Source organism: Macrobrachium rosenbergii, chromosome 3, assembly GCF_040412425.1.
Source record: "Macrobrachium rosenbergii isolate ZJJX-2024 chromosome 3, ASM4041242v1, whole genome shotgun sequence".
Classification (NCBI taxonomy): domain Eukaryota; kingdom Metazoa; phylum Arthropoda; class Malacostraca; order Decapoda; family Palaemonidae; genus Macrobrachium; species Macrobrachium rosenbergii.
This window is the reverse complement of record NC_089743.1, coordinates 8,133,861-8,154,071: the sequence shown is the minus strand read 5'-3', so window position 1 is coordinate 8,154,071 and position 20,211 is coordinate 8,133,861. Positions and strand designations below refer to the sequence as shown.

At 37.1% G+C, this 20,211-nt stretch overlaps 1 protein-coding gene across 2 annotated transcripts in view; it reads left to right on the top strand.

The window, feature by feature from the left end:
- Positions 1-20,211, top strand: part of pall (pallbearer) — a 131,240-nt gene that overhangs the window by 85,458 nt on the left and 25,571 nt on the right. For both annotated transcript variants that reach the window (XM_067127150.1, XM_067127159.1), the window contains exon 6: positions 10,206-10,319. In XM_067127150.1, the coding sequence (XP_066983251.1) occupies positions 10,206-10,319 (114 nt within the window). The remainder of the gene's footprint in view (positions 1-10,205; positions 10,320-20,211) is intronic.

The following is a 20,211-nucleotide window of genomic DNA, read 5'->3' as shown; positions in this document are numbered from 1 at the left end:
GATAGACATGTTTTGTTCCCCAATTGATTGAAGTGAATGAAGACCAGGGAAACAATTATAGTTGTTTGATAGAGTGATGCCATTTTTTTTTTATCTAGTATATCTCAATACCTCACACATAACTTGATAAACCTAGTTTGATATTTCAAGTGATAAGCAAGTTTTAAGGGATCACTGTTACCTTTAGTGTTCAGTCATAATTTTATTGTTTTGAGGGGTCAGGTATCTGGCTGAAGTGAGGTAAATTTTTGGATTTTGTGACTAGTTGTGTAGTAACCAGGTACTTGGTACACTTTATGACTATATATATATATATATATATATATATATATATATATATATATATATATATATATATATATATATATATATATATATATATATATATATATATATAACCCAAATCGAGGGGTTGTCATCCCTCCCCTTCCCTCTCGAGGGTATCGAAGGCACGCCACAAGTTAACCGTCAAAGTGCCAGGCGTCCCTCGCCTTCAAAAACACCCCAAAAGGCACCCCCTCCAGAAGTTCGTTCAGGTGGCGTCACCTATGTCGATCACGATTGGTGGATAGGCCTAAGACCTATCGTAACAACCAATAGTGTCCAGGAGGAAGGTTTGGGGGGGGGAAGCTTGAGGTGGGGAGACGCGCACTTGACCTGAAGGAAGAGGGCATTGTCGTGTCGGACTCCTGTAGGGCAGGTCGCGTTTCCCTTCGTTCCTGTCCCCGCCGGTCCTTTACCTCGCCTCGGAAATCGTGTGTCGTCCATTAGCTTAATTTCCAGTTAGCTTAATCACAGTTGGGCCCTCCTGTAAGTTTAGTAAATATATGCATTGTGAACGTGTAGCAGTGCATAGCATTCCTGCATACCTGCATACATTAAGAACCCTAGATGACCTATGAAGATCGGGTCAAAATTCTGGTGTCAGGAGTGGGATGTGCAGGTATATTTGTTAATTGCAAATAGAATGCGTTAATTATTTGCCACCTGTGGGTCAGTGCGTCACGTCAACTCGACTATTGCGAGCAGGGAGAGAGAAGTGCGAACAATGGTGTATGAAACAAGAAGTGGGAGGGCTCATATGAGTTCGAGGGAAAACGAAGACGAAAGTGACACTAGAACTGTGGAGATTAGCCCAGCAAGGGGTGAGAGAGACCCTGATGCCGACGAAATATATAGACTTTTCCAAGAGTGCATGAAACGACACTTTCAAGAACGCCGAAAGCAGACATCAGTGAGTGATTCGAACAGTATCGTACCGTCGGAAATTCCGAATGACGCTAGTGCGACAAGTGGGGCTACATCGTCGGAAACTTCGGTGCGACCTATCCCCCCGGGGATGGATGAAATAGCGGAGCCGGTGAGGAAATTGCCGGTCCTGGGAGTGCATGTGCCAGAATTCGATGGTTCGCGCCCCTCAGAGGGGTTCTTCTCAATCGAGGCCTTCTTACATATTGTAGAGCTTTGATAATGAAAGCCATGCATATGATTCATGTTAGCCCTTATGCTGGACATGTAGGCATAGAGAGATCTCTTAGGAGAGCTCGTGAACATTTCTTTTGGGTTGGCATGTGTAAGGATGTTACTAGATTTGTAAGTAGTTGTCATGTGTGTAATATCGCCAAAAGACACCAACATGTGATCCCAAAGGCCTGGTTGTGGCCTGTGGTGCCTGTAAAGTGGGATAGAGTGCATATGGACGTCGTAGGACCACTACCCGCAGTGCAAGGACACCCTAAATATATCTGTGTGTTCGTGGATGCGTTCACTTGTTTCACGCGTGTGTGTGCTATGGCAGACAAGTCTGCAAAGGAAGTGGCTAGAGCATTGCATTCCCTTGTAAATCGGTTTGGGTTTCCTAGAACGCCTGTATCTGATAATGGGCGCGAGTTCGTGAATGAAATAATGCGCGAATTCACAGCCCTTTTGCAAGTGGATCATGTTACCATTGCGGCGTATCGGCCGTCCGCGAATGGTCTAGTGGAATCACATAATCGAGAGATTGTTAATCTCTTAAAGTATCTCGTTGCCGATAATCCGACATCCTGGCCGTCCTTGTTGCAGACGGCAGAGATGGCTATCAATGCCGCCTATAACAGCTCAATTAGGGATACGCCCTTCTTCCTGATGTACGGCCAAGACATCAGGATGCCCTATTCGGTGGTCTTGGACCCTTGACAGGTGCCACTGTACACGGTGGAGCAGTACCAGGTGTGGTTTTGTAATATGACTCGTCAGGTGTTCCAGACAACACAACGCCTGCTGTTGAGGGCCAATGAGAAATATCAGTTGAGGTATGATAAACGGTTTCGGACTCATGATTCCCCAATCCAGGTAGGGGATCGAATCTATCTGAAAAGAATGCAACTTCCGAAACACAAACTCGAACCCGCATACACAGGGCCGTATCGGGTGAAAGCGATCAAACATGACACGGCGGTTATCCAACATATCCGCATGGGAGTCATGAGCGAACACCATAAGGCACACCTGCGTGCGGTGCTCGAAGACAGCCTAATGTACTACACCAATAGACCAGTACCCCCTTACCCGGGATTGGCGGGGTATCTGGGAGAAGAGCCCGTAGAATAAGCACGCGCGCAGGTGGGTGCCATATCGGGGGTGTAAGATCAAGCTCTCGAGCCTTGCCATGAGTGAAAGATCATTGGAAGTAAAAGCAAACGAGTCAAAAATCAAAGTTGTGAATGTCAAACCACGTTTTACCTTAACACCAGAAACATACAAAAGGTTGCAAAGTCTGATGTAGTATTTTTTATAATTTGTTTTTGTCATTTTGAATGTAAATGTTATTGCCTGAGTATCATATTTCTATGTTTTAGTTCTGGTCTTGTGGCTTATTGATTATATGACATCTTTTAATTGAGTCTATTGCTTGTTCCTTTCTCTGTTATTTTATATTTTTTCATCCCTTTATTGTGTGTTAACAATTTACATACCAATCTAGATACCACCATTTCTTTTGTGATTTACGATATTCACTAATGTTTTTTTTATGTTTATGTTATCTTGTTATAAGTAATGAGATCTCTGTGCTTAATTTTCTATCTTCGTCATGTATTTCATTATATTCTTAGAAGTCAATGATTGATGTGTGCCATTTATCTTTTGTTATTTTTGTCTATTTGGGAAAATGCCATGCTTAGACACAGAGTCGTTGCATTACAATTTCTAAATCTTTTTTTTTTTTTGGTTATTGAGAGCAGTTAAGACAATTACGCATGCAATGTGAGTAAAAGTTTATTGCCATGTTGTCATGATTGATAAGGACAATGTTGAAGTGTATTAATTTTTTTTTTGTGTGTTCATACGTTTGTTAAGATGCTGAATTTTGATTTTTAAAATAGAAGAGAAGAAACTTTGTTCCATTCTTCATAAATCAAGGAGTATTTTCTTGTTTTGGTGTAAGGCGTGTTCAGTTCACTTGTACTTTTTGGTTTGTACACACGTCACTTGGCCCTTAGAGATAGTTAGTTTTTTTTATTAGGTAGGTACGACCCTCGAAGGACGAGGCTCGAGGGGGGACAAGGCGGACGTTGCAGCTTTGCCGGGACGCAAAGATCCAGGGAGGGGGTGGTAACCCCGTCTGGAGGGGTTGTCATCCCTCCCCTTCCCTCTCGAGGGTATCGAAGGCACGCCACAAGTTAACCGTCAAAGTGCCAGGCGTCCCTCGCCCTTCAAAAACACCCCAAGAGGCACCCCCTCCAGAAGTTCGTTTCAGGTAGTGGCGTCACCTATTTCGATCACGACTGGTGGATAGGCCTAAGACCTATCGTAACAACCAATAGTGTCCAGGAGGAAGGTTTTGGGGGGGGGAAGCTTGAGGTGGGGAGACGCGCACTTGACCTGAAGGAAGAGGGCATTGTCGTGTCGGACTCCTGTAGGGCAGGTTGCGTTTCCCTTCGTTCCTGTCCCCGCCGGTCCTTTACCTCGCCGAAATCGGGTGTCGCCCTTTAGCTTAATTTCCAGTTAGCTTAATCACAGTTGGGCCCTCCTGTAAGTTTAGTAAATATATGCATTGTGAACTTGTAGCAGTGCTTATCATTCATGCATACCTGCATACGTTAAGAACCTAGATGACCTATGAAGATCGGGTCATATATATATATATATATATATATATATATATATATATATATATATATATATATATATATATATATATATGTATAATCTACATATATATATATATATATATATATATATATATATATATATAATATACACATATATATATATATATATATATATATATATATATATATATAATATATATATATATATATATATATATATATATATATATATATATATATATATATATATATATATATATATATATATGTAGAATCTATATATATAATATATATATTATATATATATATATATATATATATATATATATATATATATATATATATATATATATATATATATATATATATATATATATATATATATATATATAATGTAGAATCTACATATATATATATATATATATATATATATATATATATATATATATATATATATATATATCTGCACTGTCTTATGACAGGTGTAACTTATGGCCAACCCCTATTACAACTTTGTTTTACACTTTTCGTATCCTTCTCTTTACTACCAAAAGTTTTGCACCCTTATCCTTTCCTACAATTTTTTCATGTTCTCATTCTCCTGATCCTGGGTCGTTTTCTGTCTGTCCTATTTTTGCCACACTTTGCATTTCCTCACTCTTACTATTTCCATTGAACATCCTTTCTATCTTCTCCTCTAACTTCCCTTCCATCTTCCTCTGTGATGCCTTCACCTCCTCCCTAACTGATTATTTCCTTCATCATCCTCGCCAGTACCTCATTCTGTTACTTCAACTGCTAATATTCTACTTGTGCCTTCTAGACCCAGTATTTTTAGGTTTCTATGGCTCCATACACAAAAATTAGAAAATGGACCCATAAGGTACTATTGTTACTTTAAACCCCCCCCCCATATTCACAGGGATTAGGGATCACAAACACCCCGCAATAAGTTGGAACCCCCCTCAGTAAAAGCTTATAACTGCCATTTATAATAATTCAAACACCAAAAACCCTGTATACCTTAAACTAAAATGCTTACAACTGCCCATTTTAATAGTTAAGGCACCAAATACACTGGACCCCCACTATATCGCGGTTCAGTATTCTCAGCTTCATTTATTCACAGATTTTTCTTTGGAATGTATTTTTCAATAAATCATGGAAAATTCGGTAATTCACGGATTTTTTGTAGTGCGATATATTCGCTAATTACTGTATTTTCAGGTTATTTTTATGACTACTGTAAATACATTTTTTATGATAAAAATGACTAATTTTCAAATGTTGTTAAGATTAATAAGATTAAATAATAATAATAATAATAATAATAATAAAAATAATAATAATAATACTGTACCTGTAACAATACAAGTAATAATAAGTCATTTTCAAACAGTAATAAGATTAAATATTAATAATAATAATAATAATAATAATAATACCGTACCTTTAATCAATAGTAATAAGATTGAATAATAATAAGATGAAATAATAACTCAAGAGAGAGGGAGAGAAAGACAGACGGACTAATGTAAGCCTGTGGAAAGAAACAGGTTTTTACTCTTTGCACTGGCAATCAACCGGTTTTCTCCCCTTCTTATAGGAGAGACCTCCTTATAGTGAACCCTCCAGTGGCTACAGCTACCTAACCCAGTTTTCTCACCTCGTTATAGCTACACCGCTCAGAAATATGTATTGAAATATTAGGTGATATTGAAAGTATATTGAAGTGATATTGAAATATTAAAATATTAAAGTGTTTTAGGATGATAGTTTAAGGTATATTTGGTGTTTGAACTATTAAGATAGGCAGTTAGAAGCATTTTTAGAGTGGGTCTTCACTGTTTGAACTATTAAAATATGGAGTTATAAGCGTTTTTAGAGGGGGTTCCAATATATCGTGGATTTTCAGTATTTGTAGCTGATTGTGGCACCTAAACCCCATAAAAATGGGGGGTCGAAAGTATACCGTTAGTTCTCATCATAAAACACTTTAATGTCATTTCCAAGCCAGCTTACAACATTACCTTAAAAATAAATGGCTTACATGTGTGAAAACTAATCAAGTTACCCCTATAATCAAGCACAGCTATTTTCTCTCGTACAGTTTTAGTTTTAGTTTTGTATTTTTATGTTTGTGATACAGTAATTCATATTTCATTAACAGAAAAAGAGAGAACAAAATTACAACTCATACACTAGTGACAGTAGTAGCATTCGAGCTACAAGCTGTGTAGTTGGCTACTTCCATGCCATCCAGCCAATAGCTTGTCGTCATGGAGCCTATGTCAAAGTTTTCTATCTATCTATCCATCTCTCACATTCTACTAGTAGAGAGAGAGAGAGAGAGAGAGAGAGAGAGAGAGAGAGAGAGAGAGAGAGAGAGAGAGAGACTCTGTTTGCCCAGGTGCTACCCTTCACACAGTCAATATATCAGGATGATTGACAGTTGGGCCCGCATCCCTTCCCCTAAGTGGTAGACTTTGTAACAGTAAAAGATTGGGAAAAAGCAAAGAATTATGCTAAAATCTTACCTGATTTACTATATTTTCCTTAATGAGTTGATATTTTGCTGTGTTTCCATTAATATTAATTTTTGAAAATTAGTAAATAATTTTTTTTACTATACCTTGTACAGTATACCTTAAACTAAAATGCTTGTAGCTGCCTATTTTAATAGTTCACTGTCTATTTTAATAGCTCAAACACCAATACTGTACATTATAAGAAATGATAAGTTTAAGATTAAATCATACGGGTACTGTATACTCATGTACATTACCTAGTTATTGAAATGCAAAAAATTGTAATTATAGCATGGAAAATAGGAAAAAATGAATGACAAATTAATGTCACGTTCATCTATAAAACTATACAAAACAAACAAAGATACATGTTACATATGCATAAAAAATCTCTCTCTGTCATATCTCAGTGTAAGAGAGAGAGAGAGAGAGAACAAAAATACAACTCATACAATAGTGACAGTATGCACACAAAGTATCTGAAGTACAAACTGTGTAATTGGCTACTTCCACCCCTTCCAGCCAATAGCATGTCATCATGGAGGGGGGGCGGTGAACTGAGTTATGTTTACATCGGTAAAACAGTTACAAATGTCGGGACTTTTTTTATACAGTACATAGTACGATGATAATAGATCAATATTGAGGGATTTTAATTTAACAATTTATTGATATTTTACTGTGTTTACATTAATATTAACATTTGAAAATTAGTAAATCTTTATCATAAAAATGTATTTAGTCATGAAAATAACATGAAAATACAGTAATTAGTGAATATTGTTCTACAAAAAAAACAACAAATTAGTGAATTTTTTGAAAATACAGTAATTTGTGAATATTGCTTTATGAAAAAAAAACCCTCAGATTAGTGAACTTTCCATGATATATTTGGAGGTTCCTGCCACAGAAAAATCTGCGACTAAATGGAGCCGTAAATACTGAACTGCAATATACCAGGGGTCGACTGTATTCTTCTACCGGTTTTTATGTATTTTGGCATGTTTGCGCAGGTGCAAGTGTCAATACCATGGGCAATTAAATGCCAATTGACTCAAAGTGACACTTGTCAACAGATGGATGATTGGATTTTTTTTTTTTTTTTTTTTTTTCTTCAAGGGGTAACCCTGCTGCAGAGTATTTGTCCTTGAAATGTTTCATACCCATTTTCTATGATCAGTAATTCATCTCTATCAGTGACGTCTCAATATTTTGTTTACAAGTAGCTGGATGGAATTTGTCCCGTAAAAAAAAAAGAAGTTACTTCTGGATTTTCCTTGCTATTATTGCCAATAATATTATATATATCGTCAAATACAGCTTTGTGAACACATATGCAGAGACGAAAATAAAAACATCCGTAAAATGGCTTATATAGGAGGCCAGGCCAACAAGAAAAAGCTCAAAGCTGAAGCTGAGGCCAGGCCAACAAGGGAAAGCTCAAAGCTGAAGCTGAGGCCAGGCCAACAAGGGAAAGCTCAAAGCTGAAGCTGAGGCCAGGCCAACAAGGGAAAGCGCAAAGCTGAAGCTAAACGAAGATCATCCAGTCTGAAAATCAGTCTTCAGCTGTTAGTAAATCTCTTTTCATGGCAGATAATGTGAATATTTCTAGTGCCAAATAAGAAAACTATTATTAATTCACACCACTCATGCATCTGATATCTAACCCTGTCTCTTACGACGCTCCTGATTGGCCATTGATCAGCAAGTCACAGGGCTGGAAGCTCGTCAGTCTCTCCCAGCCATCGTAAGAGATGGTGTTGGATATCAGATGCACAGGTACTGTGAATTGATAATAGTAAAACATCCTGATTATGATGCTAGAGCTGTTTAATTAACCAGAAGTTCTTCAAATACTGCCAAAACTTTACCAAAAAACTGTCTCGACTTTAGGTGTCTTTTTCTCAGAAGTAAAGTTTTACAACTTCGGATTTTTAAGGCTACATTGATTTTGAACCCAGAGGCATAATTCCTTTTGTTTTTTGTTTCTGAAAGGTTCTAGTTTCTTTTTGGGCTTAGCTAAAGCTATGTTTGCATTACATATTTTTTAAAATGAATTTTCAGTATTTAATGTTGTGCTGTTCTATGTCTATAATAGTCTGCCTAATCAGTTAGTACCAAAGCTAAGAATATAAGGATAATTGAATAATTTAACCCATTTTATAAACTTGAATGTGTATAATTTTTCAATATTACTTATAAAAATGAGATTGATTTCACAATAAAATATCCATGCTAGTTTAAAAAATAAAATTTCCTAATTTCATATCTTAATTTTATTTGAAAATCAGATTTTTATAATATCAGCCAAACACAGCAACTGTTTTTTTAGCAATTTTAATGTATAATCAGCAAACTGAAATTATTTAATTAGGATTAAATAAAAAAAAATAAATATATAGGGGTCATATGTTACAGGTTTCCCTAAGGACTCTTTAGCTGCTACACCTAGTGCTGTAATCCTTCCATTTTCTTTACCGTATTTTACCTTAGAACAATTTCAAAAATTTTTCTGTTTGCCTACCCTAGTGTCACTACACCCTCCACCATATGTTTGTCATCATCCTTTTCCCACTTCTTCACTTCTATCCTCCCTCTCAAAACTGCTGAACTCCACTACTCTCCCTCCTCTCAATACACTGGTCCCAAGTTGGGTACCAAGAAATGTGCTTTTCTTTCCTCTTAGGAAGAGTTGTAATTCTTAGGAAAGAGTTTTAATTAATTGAGAGGTATGGAGAAAGAGCAGTGGTTCATTTCAACACTCTTCAAGACTAAGTCGTACAACTAGTACTTAGCCTAAAGATTTATTTAATGCTAGTTTTTCTTTTTGCAAAATCTATAATCACTGTAGGTTAACTCTGAATTCCTGCAGACAAATACTTCACTAAACAAACCTGCGTAACCAACAGCATGCCTACATAAGAATACAAATCAGCCAGTTCCTTATCATTTAGTGTATAATGATCACCATACTTATGCTAGCTTAATGATAATTTCTTTGTAATTTATTCTTGCAACAGATTTCTAATATCTGCAAGGGCTTTGCATGTATTAGTGTGGATAATCAAGGGAATACTGTATTTGCAACTGGTTTTCCTAATTTTTATGGCACTCTTGCTATCTTTTTTGGTTTATCAGTTTATGACCTTTATCAAGGTTACTTTTTCCATTGTTTTCTTGAATGGTTGTTAGCTGATTATGCAAATAGCTATATGTATACCTTCAAGAGTTTGACCAAAGTTGGACCTTGCTATTGACAACAAGATATCAGATTTGGGGGGGGGGATGAAATGTATCTTTTGGGGATTGAGTTTGCAGCTTTGGCTGAGGTTTTGCAGTCTTAATATTTATTCTTGATTTGTATGGGGCAAGAAATTGAGTTAGGTGTTAGTAGGCTTGCTAAAAAATTGCTTTACAGTACACAACTTTTTTTTTTTTCCATATGTATCGCTTTACTTAATCCATATGTTAACGATTTTTACTTTCTTCAAGTATTAACTTTGTTTCAGTTCAGAACTTTACTAAAGTACCTGATAAGTTCTCTAATGTGTTAGTTGTAATTTTTCTCCTCTTTCTTTTTCAGATTCATGATTTACGGCGGAAAGTAAGTGAACAGGAACGTGTTGCCTTGGAACAGAACCGCATCTTGTCAGAACAAACAACCAAATTAATCAGTCAAGAGGCAAAGCAAAATGAGGTATGTCAAATTATATTAGACTTTTTTGGTATTAAGATTACTAAGTACATGAGTAGCTAAACAAATTTCAAAATGTTCCTATGTGAAACAGTATGTTTGCTTTTCATCTTCATAGGTGTCAAGCCTCAGGACATCACTAGTAATGATTAAGAAAATAGAATACAGTTGCATCTCAATGACACTTCTGAAAAGTAATGAAATCACTTAGGTAACGAAGATTTATGTATAGCCTGCACGATACCATGGAACCAGCTCACAAGCTTATAGTGTACAAAAATTCTGTATAAAATAATTAATAGCCTGTTCTAATCAGTATTTTGTAATTATTATTCAAAATATTCATTTACTTATTCAGTTTTGGAGATATACCAACAAAATGAGTTGTTTAAAAAAATATGTGCAAAACCGTACTGTATAGTATAGCCTAAAAAAAAATATAGCTGATTGTGTAGTTCTACCAACTTTTTCTTACAAGATATGTAACACACAGAACTCATACAGTATTAAAAAAGACCATAAACTCTGTGTCCATATTAACATAAGATACGAAACACTGAAGGTTAACTTGGCACTTACTGTGTTTCTCTCTCTCTCTCGGGACCTTAGAATGGCATTACACTTACGTAAAGTGGGCTTATTAAACCTTGGAATCAGCAGCTCTGAAATGTATCACAAATCAGGCACAATAGTTGCAGAGCAAAAGAGGATATCAAAATTAACAGCAGCAAAATCCAAGTCCTTTTTATTTTTATTAATCTACAGGCATTGTTATATAAAATACACTATGACTATGATATTTCCATGATCAATTCAGTAGACCAGGATTAGTTCAGTGTCACCAAAAGCAGCAGCAACATATGCAACCATAAAGGAATATTTGCAGACTTAAAAAATAACAGTAACAATATTTACATGTAGAATCATAATACAAAAGTGTATGTCATAAAAAGAAAATATTATTGCCAGAATTAAACTGGTTAGCTGGGAGGAGTTGGCACACTTAGCAAGAACAAATGCAGCTCCAGAAGTGATGACAGTAGTGATGGTTTTGAAAATGACATCACAATGAAAGATTATTATTTATTTATTATTATTATTATTGAAAATAATGGCTGTTTCTATGCTATTCAATTTGTATAGAGTCTCCTCTATTTGTCTTACAATCTTCCTTTCATCAGTGTGGAGAGAAACCACAGAGGAGATTGAAAGGTCCATGCAAATGCTTATAAACAAAAATTTCTTAAATCATGTGGTAGAACAACAAACACAAGTTTCTACAACAGCACCATGAAAGTATGTTGTACATTGATAATGACCAAGTGGGTCCATAAAACTCAATTGCAAAAATTGCATACATCAAAAATTTTTAGAGGATGGCCCTCAGAAAACAGTAAATGAAAATGTCTCCCCTACTTTATAAAAATATGAAAACAAGCCAGGTACTTCTTAAAAACAACCTGGTGCCCCCAGAAATGTATTTAAAGAGAAGTAGTGTCATCTACGAATTCACATGCCCGGTGGAAGGATCCACCACTCATGTATCAGGATGACCACTACCAAACTCTTCAAGCATTTCTCCTGCCACCTTCAAGAAGGGGCCATCTGTAACCATTATGTAGAAAAACATAACAAAAGACCTGAAAGAGAGGAGCTTGTAAAGAACACAAAAATTATAGACCAGGCAGCAGACTGCCAATGCCTACAGCTTCTCAAAGCACTCCATATACAGGTACTGTATTGGAAAAAAACAAGCATTAACACGGTGAAAGAAGCTGAATTTCTCCCGACCATCATATGGAGAAATTTAAGAAATCAGCCTATGCCAAACACTGACAAGAGAGAGAGTGTTGGATGCCGGCAGCATGTCGCCTGGGCAATCTAGAATACCAGCCACACCAGCAGCAGGTACCCGACCCAACACCCACCTCCAACCAACAGCACTGATTATGCCTAGAAGATCTCAGTGCCTCTGGGGCCAATTTCATCATCAACCTGTGACCAATGAAAATTCACTAACCGATTTGCCAACTGTAAACCACCCACCTGCTATATGTACCTGTGTAACATGCATGTCAATTAATTCACCCTTTGTAAATGACTACCAGAGCAAGTGTCAAAACATTAGAGGTAATAAAACAAAGGAAGATTATATGATGAATGGAGAAGATCTATGCAAATTGAAAGCCATAGAAGCAGCATTTATTTCAGTGCTACTGTTCTCAGAGGTTTCTTCCCTAAACATTATAATAATAATTTTTTTTTTTAATGTGATCCTATTCGACTGGGTGGCATTTATAGGGTGGGGTTCCGGGTTGCATCTTGCCTCCTTAGAGTCCAGTTTTCTCACTGTGTGCCGTTTCTAATAGCACACTCTTCTGCATGAGTCCTGGAGCTACTTCGGCATCTAGTTTTTCCAGGTTCCTTTTCAGGGATCTTGGGATCGTGCCTAGTGTTCCTGTGATTATGGGTACAGTTTCCACTGCCATATCCCATATCCTTCTTATTTCTATTTTCAGGTCTTGATACTTATAACTTTTTTCTCTTTCCTATCTACTCTGGTGTCCCATGGTACTGTGACATCAGTGAGTGATACTTCTTGATTTTGTTGGCATGTATTACCCTGATACCATAGTCCCAGAGGATCTTTGCCTGATCGTTTTCTATCACTCCCTCAGGTTAGTGTTCATACCACTTATTACTGCAAGCTAGCTGGTGTTTCTTGCACAGGCTCCAGTGGAGGGCTTTTGCTACTGAATAATGCCTCTTTTTGTACTGGTTCTGTTCAAGCACCGGAAGTTCGCTTGCTGTGTGGTTAATGGTCTCGTCTTTCATATTGCATTTCCTACATGTGGGTGAGATGTTATTTCCATCTATGTTCTTTGGACATATCTGGTTCTTAGGTCCTGATATAGTGCCACTGTTAGCATTCCTTCTGTTTCCATCTTGAGTTCTCCCCTCTGTAGCCATTGCCTTGTTACATTGCTGGCCAGTTCTTTAGTCTGTCTCATGTACTGTCCGTGCATTGGTTTGCTGTGCCATTCCTCTGTTCTGTTTTTCATTTTCCTGTCTGTATATTTCTGGGTCTTTGTCTACTTTTATCAATCCTTCTTCCCATGCATTTCTTAGCTACTCGTCTTCACTGGTTTTCATATGTTGCCCCAGTGCTCTGCTCTCGATATTGACGCATTCCTCTATGCAAAGTAGACCTCTGCCTCATTGCTTTCATGTTATGTATTTCTGTCTGTGTTTGCTTGTGGATGTAGTGCTTTGTGTATTGTCATGTGTTTCCTAGTTTTCTAGTCTATGCTGTAGAGTTCACCTTCACCCACTCCACCACTCCTGCTCTGTATCTGATTACTGGTACTGCCCATGTGTTTGTGGCTTTCATCATGTTTCCAGTGTTGAGTTTTGACCTGAGTTTCACCTTAAGTTTCTGCATATATTCTTTCCTGATCGTATCCTTCATCTCTTGGTGCTTTACATCGTCTCCTTCTATTATTCCCTGGTATTTGTATCCTGTCTCATGTATGTGTTTGATGCTGTTCTCGTCGGCTAGCTTTATCCCTTCAGTCCTTGTCAGTTTGCCTTTTTGCATGTTGACCAAGGCACCATGTCAGTGGTTTAGCTCATCGATGGACTGGTTAAGCAATATTGGAGCTGGTCATTCATTGGACGGGTGACCTCTCTCCTCGGCACTGGTTCCTTGGGAAAGGATCTTTACCACAATTTTCCCAGTCTACTCGGCTGTCAATGAGTACCTATTTCTAATGGAGTAGGATCCAACTGTGAGTTAAATAGCAAAACTCAGCAATGATGGAAAGAATTGAAAGATTAAATGACAACAATGCAAATGAAACCTCTGGCAACAGAGGAGCTTCGTCCGGCAGCCGGGTATACAGCCCAATGAATGGGGAGGACAGTCAGGTACTTGGAGATTGTCATCCAGCAACTGACCACCACAGCAACCGTAACCAGCAACCAGAGACTGGAGCTATAGAGGCAAGCCAGAAGAAGAAAATGGATAAGAGAAGAAAATAACGAAATATGGAGATGCTACATCAGAAGCAACCCGACAGAAACAGAATACAGAAAAAGATTGGTCAGCATCTTGAATGAGAGAAATAACACCCCTCAAAGAGAACAGAGGCTGGCTGACCAAGTAAGAAATATAAAGATAAAGAACTGGCTCTCCACAGCAGAAAGAGAGGAACTGGAGAGAAAAATAACACCCAGCAACGAAGGACAAGAAGACGAACTAAGAGAAGATACCACCAAAGACGACAGGAATGATGAGCTACCAAACAACGGCAGACGAGGAAATACCGAAGATGTGACAAAGAGGTCAAAATGGGTGGAAAAGATCAGACAATGGATGAAGCCAGATACAGAAAGAACAAATATCCCCTCCTCGAAAGCGTACAACACAAAGAAACTAAGGGAGAAAATAAGTGAAGTTAATGAAATAACTAGCAGATGCTCGCTATCGCTCTCATTTGCCAGTTTCTCCACCATTAGTGCCTGCTGTTTTTCCAAAATTTTGTCTCGAATTTCTAGAATTACCTGCTGAGCCCATTCGAAATGAAAATAACAAAGTATAACATTTTAGAAGATCCATGGAAAAGATGCATATTCATTATGTTGATGTTTGTATAATACGATATTATGTGAATATAGAGTACAGTAAGCCCCCTGTATTTGCGTTCTCACGATTCACATATTCGCAGATTTCTCTGTGGAACGTATCTACCCATTATTTGTGGAAAATTCTCCCATTGGCAGTATTTTTCACTGAAAAATATTCACTAAATACTGTATTTTCATATCATTTTCATGACTTACTGCAATTTTTGTGATAAAACTATTAAAATACTCAGGCATAAGCATTTTTAGAGGGTTTTTCTTGTGTTTAAACTATCGAAATAGGCAGTTCTAAGTGTTTTTAGAGGGGTTTTAAGTATTTGCCGATTTTAGCTATTCGTGGGGGGTGCGGTACACATCCCTGTGAATACGGGGGTTTTACTGTACAGTACACTGCATAATGTAGGCTAGGCTGCCGTGTACGTATACAATATACCATAGTGTAGTCTAAGCTAATTCTTGTGTGTTATTCAATCTCTCTTTGTATTGAGTTATCATAAGTCACTCTGCATGAACCTCCAGAATTAGCTGATATTAATAATTACTATACCATGTATGTATAGAGTATACTTTCTAGTATAGGCTAGGCTATATTTGAGTTACATTTTTTTCAACAAACAATGGGGTTTTTGGAACCTAACCCCATTGTAAGTAGGTTAATACCTGTATAAGCATTTTTTTTTTTTTTTTTTTTTTTTTTTTTGCACCATCAATATAGGCAGTTCTAAGTGTTTTTAGAAGGGTTCTAAGTATTCACGGATTTTAGCTATTCATGGGGGAGGTTATGCATACCCGGCAAATATGAGGGGTTTATTGCAATGCATTGGATTTTTGCCTATACTTTTGAGGTTCCAATTGCACAACATCCTCAGGGAGACTATTCCACAGTCCAATGGTGTGAGGAATAAAGGACCTCTGGAACTGAGAAGTTCGACAGCGAGGCACATTTACTACTTACTAGTGCTGCTGTTCAGCAGATCTGGTCACTCTTGGCAGGAATAGAGGATCAAGGTGAATAAACACCCAGCCTGACCAATATGCAACAATCACTCAATTTACTCACCTTTTCTTGTTGCACTGCTCGCCTAAGCCAACTCATGACCCCAACAAACAAAAGAAAGACTTATGAAACAACCAAAACAAACCGCAAATGAGAGCACTCACCCTTTTGTCACCATCCCTGACTCGTGACTGCTACCATCACCTTTTTCCTCACTACCATCTTCCGTAAGTCTTATGACATCACAACCACCATTGCACCATTCCAAACATAATGAGAGGACCGGCTTTACAAACACCCCCAAAAAATTAGCTGTACTTTGTCTACATTTCTTGAATGTATAATGCCTACACATACTTCACTAACCCATTAAATGAAAATAGCAAAATAATAATGATTAAATTTATAAAACTGACAGATAATCACAAGGATCTATTGTGAATGTAAAAGTAAAAAAAAAAACTGTAAGGATGAGGCAACATCTTGCTAAACTACCTGGCATCCTCAACCTTTCTACTATACCTGCCCTACACATTTTTTGAAAAACCAGAGGAAGAGGGAACTGACAGAAAAGTGTGCTAGAGTGTACCCCTCATGTAAGGGAACTCTAATCTAAAACAGTAGAAGCCCCCAGTACAAAAGCTATAGCATCACCCAAGAATAAAGGACGGTGGTTTATTTCAGAGTGGCCTTCTCCTAGAATAGTTTCTTATAAAAAAAAAAAAAAGATCAAAAGGTTAGGAAGTTAGGGTGTTCTGTGTTGCTAAGTGGCTGTCAACAGTAAAACATATGCCAGACTATTCTGAGTTAGTGTAGGCATAGAAAAGAAGTCTTTGGTAGTATCTCAGTGGGCAGCTGGTGCCTTGGCCATCCTACAGCTGACTGTTAGCTACTCACAAGAATTTTTGGATATTTCCATCAGAGAAAGGACTAGATTCATCTGTTATGCTTCTCCTAGTTTCCTTCCTCAGAGATTTTGTCAGCCAATAAATCGTCTCTTCTACAACACATGTCTTTGCTGGAGATGTTCATCCCCCTTTGTCTCTTCTACAACACATGTCCTTGCTGGAGAAGTTCATCCCCCATTCCAAATTGAGATTAAGAACCTTTCAATTCCTTCACAATGAGTAGTGCAACAGGTTTTCATCCCAGACAAGAACAATGTTTTGGTGTATCAACTGAGCAGGGAGGCCAAATCATATTGATGGAATTGTTGTTGCTCCCACAAGTACTGTCATGACCTGTGGCTACCATAGGGCTTACTAGACATCAATATATTTGCAATGAGCCAGAACAAAAGGCTGATCTATTGCTTTCCCTGCTGAGACCTTCAGGTTTGGGCATCAGACACAATGCTAACTGGCTGGTCCAGTCTAGACATGGGAATTTTCTCCCTTTGCTCTTTGGCAAGTCCTAAAGAGATTCTGGACCTCTCAGAATGTGATGACCTTATAGCCCCATGGTGACACAGAGAGACTGGTCACCTGTTGTAATGTGTTAGTAATAGATCAGTCTTGACTCCTATCTGTAAGACCAGACCTACTCAAGCAACCACACACAAACCTCCTTGTGGTTCCGCTAAGTACCTGGAGACCCTCGACTATATCCTACAAGCTGGAGGGTTTTTATGAGCCTGTATTGGAAACCTCTACTCAATCCTTGAGAGAGTTAACTAATAATTACCAACAACAAGGATACCTTAACTGAATTGGTGCTGGTGTGGATGGATTTCTTGCTCCTTTTTTGGTCTTCTGCGCCTTGCTTTTTTAACATTGAAATCTCCAGCAATCAAGACATTCAAGAGGTCCTTAGATCATTCAAAATAGAACTCCCTAATCCTTTAATAAAGTTTATTTAAATTTAGATGTGGTTCTAGGATTTTTTATGAGACCATCTTTGGAACTCTTAGAAGTCCTGTAAAAGGATTTGACTTGTGAAATCCCTTCTTTGATGGTACTTGCCATATTGAAAAGTTAGTGAGTTCCCCACTTTTTCTAATTGGTTTGGCCTTTTGAATAGTGATGCGTCCTTTTCTTTTTACTCCACTTCATTCATTTTTGCCACACCTGTGGGCATGAATGATGTGCAAATAGTTTTCTCGCTTACTCCATGACTGTTCTGAATCTGACTTAAAGAGTTGAGTATACCTTAGTTTAACCAGACCACTGAGCTGATTAACAGCTCTCCTAGGGCTGGCCCGAAGGATTAGATTTATTTTATGTGGCTTAGAAGCAATTGGTTACCTAGCAACGGGACCTACAGCTTATTGTGGAATCCGAACCACATTATAGCGAGAAATTAATTTTTGTCACCAGAAATAAATTTGTCTTATTCTTCATTGGCCGGTCGGAGATTCGAACTCCCGACCAGCAGAGTGCTAGCTGAGAACGGAACCCACCCGCCCAACGAGGAACTGAATAAGCTAGTAAGGAATGAATAGGAGGCCCTCTTATGTTCATTTAGATCCTGTAAGGTTTATATATGGAGTTAAACTGATAACAAGAAATGAGTATAATCTGCAGTTTCCACCTTCCTTAATAGCAGCAGCATTTTTAACAAAACAGTTGCAACTACGATGGACCCCTTAACATTCCTCTATGAATTTTGCATTTCATAGATATGTAACATTTTTGCACTAATGTTCCTTCCCTTCATTCCCACCAAGCAATGGCAAGTGAAAAATGATAGTAACTGTGAGTGAGGGAATGAACTTTCTAGTGGGCTTAACCACTAAAACACCATTGCAATTAAGCCAGTTTCAGTTCTCGAACTGAAGTAACCTTCAACAATTTCAAATGGAATCTTTTATGAAGTAATGGTTTGTATATGCATAACAAGAATTGATTGAAGACTTCCTTGTTTACCCACGTGTAGAAGTATTTTTCTTGAAAAACTATGCTGTGTTGATTTTTTATATTGAAAATGAGTAATGAAATGTGATACAGTCATTGTCAATGGTGAACATTCAAATGATGATATATGCCATTGTGACAGTTGCTCTTGCCTAAGGGGCCCCCCGACCGCAAAATTTCGAGGAATTATCCATTTTTAGTTAAATTTCAACTGTTTTGTTTCTAAATAAACATATCCTGAAGTGATAATACTAAAAACAATTTTTAGAATGGGTTATTCACAATTTTGTTCATTGCTTGTATGGCACTGTGAATGACAAATTGTAAAAAAAAAAAAACTTGTAAAAATGTCTGTATAACTCTAACTCTGGTTAGGTGGAAGGAGTTATACATTCTTGGACTGTTGTATGTGTAAATAAACATATCTTGAAGATATATTGATAAAAAAAAAAATTTTATATTGGTTCATGGACAATTTTGTTCATTGCTTGTATGGCACTGTGAATGACAAATTGTAAAAACTTGTAAAAATGTCTGTATGACTCTTAAGTTTGGTTAGATGTAAAAATGTCTGTATGATTCTAAGTTTGGTTGGTTGGAAGGAGTTATACATTGTTTTGGACTGTTTTGTGTAAATAAAGATATCTTTAAGATATATTGCTTAAAAAAATGTGTAGATTGGTTTAAGGACAATTTTGTTCATCGCCTGTACAGCACTGTGAATGACAATTGGGTAAAAAAAAAAAAAAAAAAAAAAAAAAGTTAACAAAATTTATTCAAAATAATTGTCACCCACTAAAATTTCCCATTCTCTCTAGTGGTAGCGTCATTGAGAAAACAGGTTATAATGATATAGGGATAATTTCACTCAAGATGTCTTGATAATCTCAGGATTCTTTGTGAAGTCCAAAAATTATTTTGTTTTGCTGTTTTCTCAAAACTTACTTTTTTTTTAAAATAAATTCTTGTTTCTCCAAGAAAACTGAACCAATTCAATGAAACTTTTACAGAATGTAGTATAACTACATATCTTGATTTTGTCATCGGCAAATTCCATTTTGAGGTGAAACTTTTTATTCTGCATAATATCTTTGAAAAGTAACATCATGATTTTTTTCAACTGCAAAAAAAATTAACTTAAGAGGTCGAATTCCTAAATTTCCCCATGAGAGAGTTTTCATTATTAGTTGTAGAATAAGTGGTACAAATTTGAAGCAAATACCTTCAATCATAAGGTAGAAACAGTTATTTACTTTATAATGGAGTTTATATTTTATAGTTGCGTCAGCACTCCCCTTAAATGTGTTAAAGTTTATTAGCTGGTTTAACAAGGGTATATGAATAATAATATTAGTCATGAGATTTACTATATGTACACTGAGTAGTCAGTGTTTCCCAAATA